At 43.4% G+C, this 9,991-nt stretch overlaps 1 protein-coding gene across 1 annotated transcript; it reads right to left on the bottom strand.

Moving 5' to 3' along the window:
- Window positions 1-233: 233 nt before the first annotated feature.
- LOC124311152 (zinc finger protein SNAI2-like) lies at window positions 234-4,961 on the bottom strand. The gene is made up of 4 exons (XM_046775493.1): window positions 4,437-4,961; window positions 2,179-3,188; window positions 1,955-2,108; window positions 234-1,869 (listed from the first exon to the last, which is right to left on the bottom strand). The coding sequence occupies exons 1-4, from the start codon at window positions 4,492-4,494 to the stop codon at window positions 1,625-1,627; spliced, it is 1,467 nt and encodes a 488-aa protein (XP_046631449.1). The 5' UTR covers window positions 4,495-4,961; the 3' UTR covers window positions 234-1,624.
- Window positions 4,962-9,991: the final 5,030 nt, after the last annotated feature.

Below are 9,991 nucleotides of genomic sequence, written 5' to 3'. Positions count from 1 at the left end.
TATTTTTTATTCTATTTTTTTTTTTTAAGTTGGTTTGGCTAGTTCACTTTTTACCGCAAGATGGAGTTTTGACGTTATCTGGCGGTAAATCGACCAAGTTTGATTTTGAACGTCATTAACGTGGGTCATTAACTTAAAATTTAATTTTAAGTAAACAAACAACTGCAACTTGTTTAGTTTTCTGAAACTAAGAGACAACAAGACATTTAAAAAATGTTTTTCAGTAGTCAGTGTTTAATTTGAAAACTCTGTTTATTATCGAATTATTTCCAAAAGAAAAAAGAGTCGTCGCTCATCAGTTACATTGTGAAGAAAGGAGTATAAGAGGACGAGACAGTCATATAAAACAGAAATATCAAGAGGATATTGAGTGAATTGTTTTTGTCCTTCATTTGGCACAGAAAGAAAATTGAATTCGGCATTACTCGGTTCGACGATTTGAATTTCCCACCGCTGAGTTGATTTGTTTTTTGTTTGTTTTTTTTTTTTAGAGAAAGACTAGATGGCTATACCCAACAAAATATTTGACACTGAAAGAAAAAGTAAAAGGACTCTATCCTTATTTGTAACTATCCGTCAACAAAACCAAAAAAACAAGCGAACCGAGAATCCATGTGCGCGATATCATATAGGTATCCGAATCCTCAATTCCGGAAGGCAACATTTTTATTCCCAAAAGAAAATGAAGAGAAAAATATAAGTACTTGATCCATCAAATATTAAATATGAATTTCTGAAATGTTTCAATACCATCACTATATTTTGAATGAATGAAAAGGGCACTTGGGTCATAATAATTTGCATACACTTTTTTGTAACTGATTTAGAAGGTCTCGTCCCTGTCCGTTTCATTCCGCCCAAAGGGCCGGGAAATAAACTAAACTGTTTATTTAATTTTTTTCTGCATTTTTATTTCTCTCTTTTCGTAAGGAAAAGTGCTCTAGTAATAATTATTATATCATATTTGGATTGCAGTATTCTGAGGCACTATGTTGGCGCGATTACACTTGCGTGGAATCCGATCAAATGAATAAAGAAATTTTAATGGTCCCTACAAATAGTCATTCAATATTTTTAGGGCTGATCATATTTAATAATCTGATGTCGTTCTTTGACTCCCTCACTATTATCAAATTCAAGAAAAATAAAAATTTTGGATATTTCAAAATGCTGTCAAATAAAAATGCACATGTATCAAAAGGATATTTTCAAAATAGAAAAATGATTCATCTAGTGCAGCTTTGATTCTCCTTCCCCTCTCCATTGAGGCCACAAAACAAACACGGGAGGGGAAGAATAAAGCTGACGAATGATTGCTAAAAAAAAAACCTTTTTTCTTCTTCTTTGGAGTGCCTAGCCGTTCGTCTGATTATTTCAACATACTAAGTATATCTGAAACAAATGAAACACCGCACACACACGTCTACTATCTAATATCAATAAGTGTTGACACTGGCTGTACAGTAGAATCCAAATCTGAATTTCTTCATGTCTTTCTTTGTCTTAAAAAAATAGCGAACAGCCGAGCTACGTGACTATATAAGTGTTATGTAATAATCATAATAATATCCTTTGAAGTTAATAGGTGTGTACTATTATTTTGAAGAGATGATGATGACGAGGGCTATTCGGTTATTGACTGCTGACTGGTTGAATCGTCTTTGGGATCGGCGTCGGCCGTTATTTTGGTGACCAGTTTCATGCACGACGACTCTTCGTGCTTGTAGAGATAGGATTTGAGAGCGAAGGCTTTGCCGCAGCGCTGGCACGTGAACGGCTTCAAATTGGAATGAGTCTGGATGTGGGCGCGCAGATTGGATTTGTCGGCGAAAGCTTTCTCGCAAATTTGGCAGGTGAACGGCTTCTCGCCTGCAATCAAATCAAAATACAAAAATGAGTTGAATCAAATGTCCATCGATTAAATAAGAATTGATTTTGTTTCTAATCTTATTACCTGTATGAGTTCGGATGTGGCCTTGCAGGAGCCACGGCCTGGAGAACGATTTACCACAATAGGGGCATTTGCATCCTTGACTGTGGGTTCGGACGTGCATCGAGAAAGCCGGAACCGAAACGTAAACTTTATCGCAATGAGGACAACGTCTCGCCTAATTGAAATTCCCATTGGTTATTCCTTAATCCATTTGTCATTTTATTTAATTTTTTAAATTATTTTACCTTTTGATCAGCTGGCGATCGGTGAGTTTGCCGATGACGGGCTAGATTGGACGACGTGCTGTAGCGCTTGCCGCAATCGGGACATTCGTGGCCGTCTGGCCCGCTGTGACTGTCTCCGCTGTTGCTGCCGGTGCTGATGGATGGGCCCTTGACGACGACGGAGACGGACTTGCAGGAGGCGACGTCATCGGGCGACCAGCAAGAATCCGTGGCATCCAATTCATCATCTTCTTCGTCGTCCTCTTCATCGTCGTCCTCATCGTCGTCATCCGCCTCGGATGAGCCGCGATGGCCGGATGATGACGAAGTCGTCTGCTGCGGCCGTAATTTCTTGCGCAATCCGAGATTGATGGTCAGGTGAGTCTCGGACGGAGTTGGCGACGGCGAAGGCGTCAAGATCCGCACTTCCGTCGCAGCGGCGGTGGCCGTCGTTATTGTGGCCGGATCTCGGCTCAGATCCAGCGGTTTATCCAGCACCGGAATCGGTGAGTGACCGACACAATTGGCGGCGGCGGCGGCTGCCGACATGTCCAGGATTTTGACGACGGGACTTTTGAGAGCCCTGGCCATGACCAGTCCTTGCTGCTGGTGTCTCCAGCGTTCCAGCACCGAGCGGAATTCACTGCCGCCGGAAGCGGCCAGACTGACTTCGGCCAGCTGGAAGAGATTGTACATCTCCTCGGGAATGGCTGCTGCATTATTGGTGTGCTGTGGCTGGTGGAGGCCCAGGCGGCCGTTGGGAGCCACGGCTGGAACGATGGGGATGCTCCCGATGACGGGCGAAATGCGGGCCGACTGCGGCCGACCGGGCGATTTGAGCTCGGCAATCGATCCTTGTCCAGGCGATAGAGGGAACGCTGGATAGCCGCTGGATGCTGGATTGCTCCTTCTCTGTTGCGGCTGCTGTTGCTGCTGGATGTGGCGTTGTAACTTTTGAACTTGTTTCACCACTGGGACGACGTCATCTTTGCCATTCCTCTGCGGTGATGCAAGCGACGTCGCAGCCTCATCTGCTCTCGCGTTTCACAAAAAGTAAATCAACAAATTGAGTGACGGCGAGCGAATAGAAAACAAACATTTTGGCCAGAGAATCCGCATTCCGCCAAAATGGCACAAAACTCAAAGGATATAGGGGAGAAGGAAAGGAGAGGCAAAGTTTATTTCTGAACCACCACATCGTGACCACTTGCTAACCAACTGTTGCGCTTAATAATAATAAGGCTGCTGTGTTGCGCGCTGATGCCGGGGATTTTGCTGGACACCAGCCCGTGTGGCTCCGTTCCAGCTGAACTCATTCGCGAAAATTCAAGCTCGGCTGCTGTGTTTGCGCGTCGTCGTCGTCGTCGTCGTCTGTTCGCTGGCGCGTTATTCGTTCGTCCGTGAAAAACCAGAACGAACAAAATAAAAAAAAAAATGAAATAATTTCCTGGAACGACCAACGCTCTTCCTTTTGACTTTTTTCGGGATTGAGGGCGTGTGTGTTCCAGACGTCGTCGTCGTTGAGACGAGGTCGACGACGCGCGCGCCTTTGCCTCGTCCGTCTCGCGGGCAAAGACGAAAACCAAAAAGAAGAAAAAAAAGAGAAAAAATTTCTATTTCGGGTTGCGGGGCGGATTGCTCACGTTGAGTGCCCACCTGCCTCTCTCTCTCTCCCCCCCCCCCCCCCCCCCCATCCTTCTTTTCCGTTCCAGCGCCTGTGCGCAACTGTTCCAGCCACCGAGAAATGACGTGAAGGATCTTTTTTGAAACAATTATACATTTGTCTTCGCTCAGTACATCTTAGACTTTTGATGATTATATTCAAATTGACCGAGTCAATGAAAATTCAGGATTCCGGAATATATCCATCCGGATCACTTTTTTTTAAATTTCCGGTGGTTGTGAAGGTTTTGGGGGTTAATCCCCAGTCGCCCCTAATTTCTATGTTTTGTTTTATTTTACTTTGGTCGAAAGTCGAACAAATTCCAAAGTGTCGACGACAGTGGAGGTAATGGTTGCAGTTGCACTAAAGGTGGTGGGAGGCTGTCTATTCAGGGGGGTGGCGGGTTGAGTTGCTATTTATAGTGGACCACGCAATCACAAGAGCGCCGGAAAGGGAAAAACGGTGGGTGTACGTACGTGTGTGTGTGTGCTATACAGAGAGAAAGAAAAGAGAGAGATGTGCTGTGTGCATCATCATCCAAGTGACAACGACATGCACGAGTTTGGGAAAAGATGAAGCAATTGGAGGATCGAGAAATAACTGGATCGTGACTTACCGGTCGGAACGGGACTGACGTTGTAACGCCGATGAGTAAACAGGAACGATTTCGGCATTTCTCTTCCCTTCAACTAGAATAACCAGAGTCTTGACGAATCACTGACAAGTTGCAATCCACGCCACAAGGATCGACCCAAACCCAACTCGGAAAAACAAACAACCAAATGGCGAATAATTTGACTCGATCAAAAACCGAAACGACTGACAACGAGACAGGCAACTGCCGGATGGCCAAGTGAATTAAAACAAGGAAATTGATTTCGGAACCGAATCAAACTCAAAACAACAAAACGATAAAAATGAGCGGAGATGGAGAGAATCTTAAGAAAATGTTTGGCGGCGGAGGGACGAGGAGAGCTGAGCAACACGCGCGCTATCACCACGAGATGTTTGGAACGAATGCCAACATCTTCGGTGTGTCCCGGTGCCTCTAAAAATTACCGCCGACCACCACGTGCACACATGGACCCCACCTCGGCCGCCCTCCTTTCTTTCGACCCTCCACCACCTCCTCCTCTTTCCCATTTCACCCTATAGCTCTGCTCTGCTCGGCTCGGCTCTGCTCGGCTCTGCTCTCCTTAGTCCTTCGCCGTGTGTTATTATCTGGAGCGCCATCTCCCTAGAGACACCGCGTCCTCTTCTTCCACCACCACCACCTCCTTTTCTCCCGAAGTTGCACACACACAGGCTCTTGAAACAACTCCTTTTGTCTTGGCGGGGGTGGTGATTTCTCACCGCCATCCATCCCCACGAAGAACTTGTACGAGCAAAAATTTGATTTTCAATTTCAATTATTCTCCCGGTGGTTTTTGATCTGATGTACATATAGGAAAGAATCAGGAAAAAACAAAAAGTGGCATTCAACTGAGCTGTATAGAGGTGTCTAAAGGTTAAAGTCAGAAAGAAAGAAAAAGGGAAGAAAATAAAACATATAAGAGAGAGAGGGCAAACATCCGGTTCTTTTTTCTCTCTCTCCTAGCTGTACGGTGGTGTCAGCAAGAGAACATGTGTGTGTGTGTGTATTTCTCGGGATGCTTCCGCTCTCTCTGGCACAGCTAGCGGCATCACATCACTGTGTCGTCTGTGTGGATGTTGTTCCTCCTCATCCTCTCTGTGTGTGTGTGTAAGCCCCTCTTGAAAAAAATCCCCCATCAGCACGCCCAGGGAAAACCTGGGCATAATACCCGCACAAGTTTTCGGGGGGGCCAGCAAAAGTTTGTCTTTTGCGCCTTAACTTCTTCTTCCTCACCCTTGCCACTGGTTGGTTGGTGGTGGTGGTGCTATATAGCTTTCGGTTGATCCAGCCAAGACATCTGGGCCGGATCTTGGGAAGGAGAAGAAGAAGGAGCGTGTGTGTATAGAGTAGCTGCTCTATGTTTTTCAACCCAGCAGTTCATTCCGTAACACGAGCCCCCCCCCCCTATAGCTATAGCTTGCTGGCAAGTCAGAAAAGATCACCCCTTTCGCGCTTAACTCGTAAGAGTTCCTCGACTTCCACGTAGAGTCTATTAAAACACATTTCTCTCTCTCTCTCTCTCGTCCGGCGGAACTGCTGTACTACTCTATGTTTCAACTTTCCCACCGCGATATACTACGCAAATGCACCTCAAAAAGTTACGCAGGATGTTTTGACAGCCAGCCAACAAAATCCCTACAAGTGTTTCCCATGTATAGAGTTCGATGGTGCGGTAATAATTTGTTATTCCCCAGTCAAAATTCAATCATAATAATAATAATTTCAATTGCGCTTAAGATTATGCGTTTTTACTATTTGGGCGGCATGTAACAATAGGGGGAAAATAAAAAGGTGCCGTGCTGTGTTTGTCTTTTGACACGAGCCGGGGTTGATTTTTAAAAATAAGTTTCTACACCCCTCTTCTTCTTCTTTTCTTTCTTCTTCTTCTTTCTCCCCCCATCGACCGACACCTTCCGTGTTTTGTTTTACACGCAACTTCCACTGTTATTTCTTTTTCTCCATCATCACTTCCTTGTCAAATTCCCCCATGCATACAAAAAAAATTAAAATCGAATTGCTATTAATGAAGCTGTAAGATCTTGCGTCATCATTTACAAAATGATGAAGTATAGAGAGAGATATGCCCTCCCTACGTGTCTAATATTAGGTGTAAGTGGTGTGTGTGCAACTTGCATATATGCATAGTAGGAGAAACAGATACTCTCTCTAATATCCCTGTGCCTTTGGCTTCTTCTTCTTCCCGTATGTGTACATTTATATTTTGGGCCAGCACAGAGAAAGAAAGAGAGATCTGTTTCCGAGTGGAGAGATGAAGATATCTTTCAAACGCCCTCAGCAGCGCAGCTCAGCCGAGCAGATTTCTCTCAAGTATATAGGCAAGAGAGAAGAGGTGGGTGCTGTCGACCACCGAGAAGATGTTTGTTATAGAGGGGAGAGAGAGACCACCTGAAAATAGGCCTACAGAGAGAAGGAGAGTGTTCCAGCAACAGCTCGTTCCAGCGCGTTCCAGCAGCAGAGCCCCATTCCAACTATGGTCCTATATTTAACCCCGCACAGGATCTCGTAGTGCTGTATACCCCCACATTGTACAAAACCAACACCCACCGCTGCTGTATAGACTGTGCACAGCCAACAACATGCTGCTCCCCTCTTTCTCCACTATAAGCCTTCTTCTTCTTCTTCTTTTTCTTCTTCTTCTTCTTTCGGTTTGGAATTATTTTTATCTCGTCAACCCTCCGAGGACGCGCGGTCGTTTGGTGCCGAGCGACTGGCAGCAGTAGCAGAGGACACAACTGCGCGTTTTTCTTCCGCTGTGCTGGAGTAAAAATGTTTTCTTCCTTTTTTAGATTTATTACATGTATGTGGGGGCGACTTCATTTTCCTTTTCTCTCTCCGTTATAAGAACAGAGGAACGAAAGAAAAAGAAATTCGTGTGTTTTGCATTTCCGGCGGTATTGTACATAGTAGAACTCACTGATTGGAGAGAGTGATGGAATTGAATCCGAGTACGTGACCTCATCAAGGCTACTGGTCTACTACTACCCCCTTCCCAACGCGCGTAACAGTTTGGATAATACGAAAAGAAGAAGAGGGAAACCGGATCAAAGATGTGGAAACAACACAGCCGACTGTACTGTGTGTAATATTTATGCCATGTCGAATGGGATATGATGATGTAATCATAGACGACACTATATAAACTAAAAAAGCCACCCAGTATTTAGACCTGCCTATTATTTCTGTTGTTTTTTTTTTTTTACTAGGAATTGAAACCCCCCAATTTTTTTCTTTGCATCTCATTATTTTAGACTTAAAAAAAGGAAAAAAAAAGGAAATATTGATTTCAAAATTAGATTTCGTCCGTGTTGCGCTATACACTGTATAAGTTTCTCCCCCTTTTGAAGTTTGAGTTTGTTCAAGATCATTTTCTCGTGTGGGCATTCATTCGACGGTCGAGTGACTGTGGAAATTGGGTTCACAATTTAAAAGACATTTCATTCCATTTTGTGCTGAGAAAAGCTGCGGCGGCTGCTGCTGCTGGGGCCGACGGAATATAATGATAAGAAATGGCGTCGTCGTCGTCGCAGGAGGGTTGTTGCACGCGCGACGTCAAAGAAACAAGGAGCCTTGCCGTGCCATATGTTGCGGATGGAAACGGGTGGCAGATGGGGGGTGGGAGGGAGGAGGCTAAAGAAACTGAAAGAGAAACATTACATGAGCGCCCCACGAGCAGTGGTATACACACACACACACGGTGACTTGTGTCTTATATACAGCGCAGGGATGGCTGCCAAGTTCCAAAAAAGAACAACAAAAATCACATCAGAGTAGTAGGGAATAGATGAACATTCCGGGCGCGTTTTCAGAGGGTTGCCGGAATTCTTTTAAAATTAAAAGAAAAAAGAAAAGAAAAATAGCCGCCACTTCCGCACGAGCACACGCGCACCGACCTCCAAAAACAGAACATATATCCCCCTTTTCCTTCTTCTTCTGTCTGTTGTCTAAAATTTCTGAATGAATGGATGTACTTAACAGAAGATGTTTGGGGAGTTCGCAACCCTTTTTCTTCTTCATACATTTCTTACCCCCCTCGACATGCGTCTTTCGCATTCATCCGCGCAACTGTTTCAAACGAGTCTATGCTGCGGATGTAATGGAGATCTTGTGCTCTGTTAGCTTGCCTTTTGTATATCCGGAATGGTTTTTCCGGATACCGAGGGGTTGTCAACTCGATCCGAAGGTGTACGGATCTTAAATCCAAAAATCAATTTTTCAGATTTTTCAGATTTTTTCAGATTTTTTCAGATTTTTCAGATTTTTTCAGATTTTTTGATTTTTTCAGATTTTTTACGATTTTTTGGATTTTTGGGGGGATTTTTAGATTTTCTTAAGATTTTTTCGATTTTTTCAAGATTTTCGTGATTTTTCAGGATTTTTAAGATATTTTGCAAAATTTTTTTCTCTTATGTAATAAACAAGTTAAAGACAGAATCCTTTTATTAAGTTTTTCATTTCCATAACAGTGATATCGGAAGAAAACAAAAGTTGGGACTCATTATTTATCACAGGGGGAGGCAAACTACATATATAATTACTACAGCAATGATACCCGTGCGCAAACATTGGCTGCTCGATAAGTCTTTTTCCTGTTAATTGCTGGTTGACATGATCAAAACAATACCAATCACATTGAGCACCCACTTTTTTCTCTCCGTCCCAGTTATAAATGATTTGCTTCATCTCATTTTTCCCCCCGGACATCAACATAAAAGAAAGTACACGTCCCACCAAAACTCTTTGTTTCTTTTTTTTACCTCTACCAGTTACATCACTCTTAAACATACACCAATCCCCAATACGAATTTTCCTTTTTTCAAAAAAAAAAAAAAAATAATCAATTTTTGTGCAAGTAAGAAATTTGAGCTCTGAGTAACTCTTTTGAGGCGATCGTTACTCTGTTTTTTAACTCCATTTTCACAAAGCCTATTGTCTGCTTTTTAAAAGTTACTATACGGCCCCATCTTCTCTTGTTATTACGATAAAAGGACTAGACAAAATCTCTTGGTCAGTATCACGAACGGCTTTTCCTTTTCGCAACATTTTATCAGTCTGCTTTCTAACAAGGAACTGTAATCTGTAAGCTGCGCGCCTTCAATTTATTTCAATAAATTCTTTTCGTAAGAATCAATGAAATTAAAAGTATCCTCTCCTTCGCAAGCAACTTCTTCACATTCATCAAATTCAAAAGCGTCATCATCAGTAGGGGCTGGCGCTTCCAACGACTCGCTTAATTTAAAGGCTAAACGCGCGTCAAAATTGAAAATTTTGTCATCTGAGTCGCCTAAACAAACCCCCAGTGCTTCCAATTCCATTTTGGCGTCGACCCTAGCCTTTTCCATCGTATTTTTAATTTCATCCAAAGAAGGAAGTGTGTCGCACAGGTTGCCATAACGTTCTTGGTTTTTAATATGCCTCGGATACACAATGTTATCAGCTGAACCGAGGGATGTTAAACGAATGTGGGCATCAGCCTTCCTACATCGGTGAATTAAAAAATCGAGCAATGTAAACGTCAA

This window comes from Daphnia pulicaria, chromosome 8 (assembly GCF_021234035.1).
Source record: "Daphnia pulicaria isolate SC F1-1A chromosome 8, SC_F0-13Bv2, whole genome shotgun sequence".
NCBI classification, from domain to species: Eukaryota; Metazoa; Arthropoda; class Branchiopoda; order Diplostraca; family Daphniidae; genus Daphnia; species Daphnia pulicaria.
The sequence above is the reverse complement of the archived record's forward strand: the minus strand, read 5'-3'. Positions and strand labels throughout refer to the sequence as shown.

Excerpts from the sequence above, each read along its gene's own strand:
- LOC124311152 (XM_046775493.1), bottom strand. The coding sequence starts at position 4,494 with ATGCCGAAATCGTTCCTGTTTACTCATCGGCGTTACAACGTCAGTCCC. Across the intron at positions 3,189-4,436 it reads CGTCAGTCCCGTTCCGACCG|ATGAGGCTGCGACGTCGCTT; the intron begins GTAAGTCACGAT and ends ACGCGAGAGCAG. Across the intron at positions 2,109-2,178 it reads GATCGCCAGCTGATCAAAAG|GCGAGACGTTGTCCTCATTG; the intron begins GTAAAATAATTT and ends AATTTCAATTAG.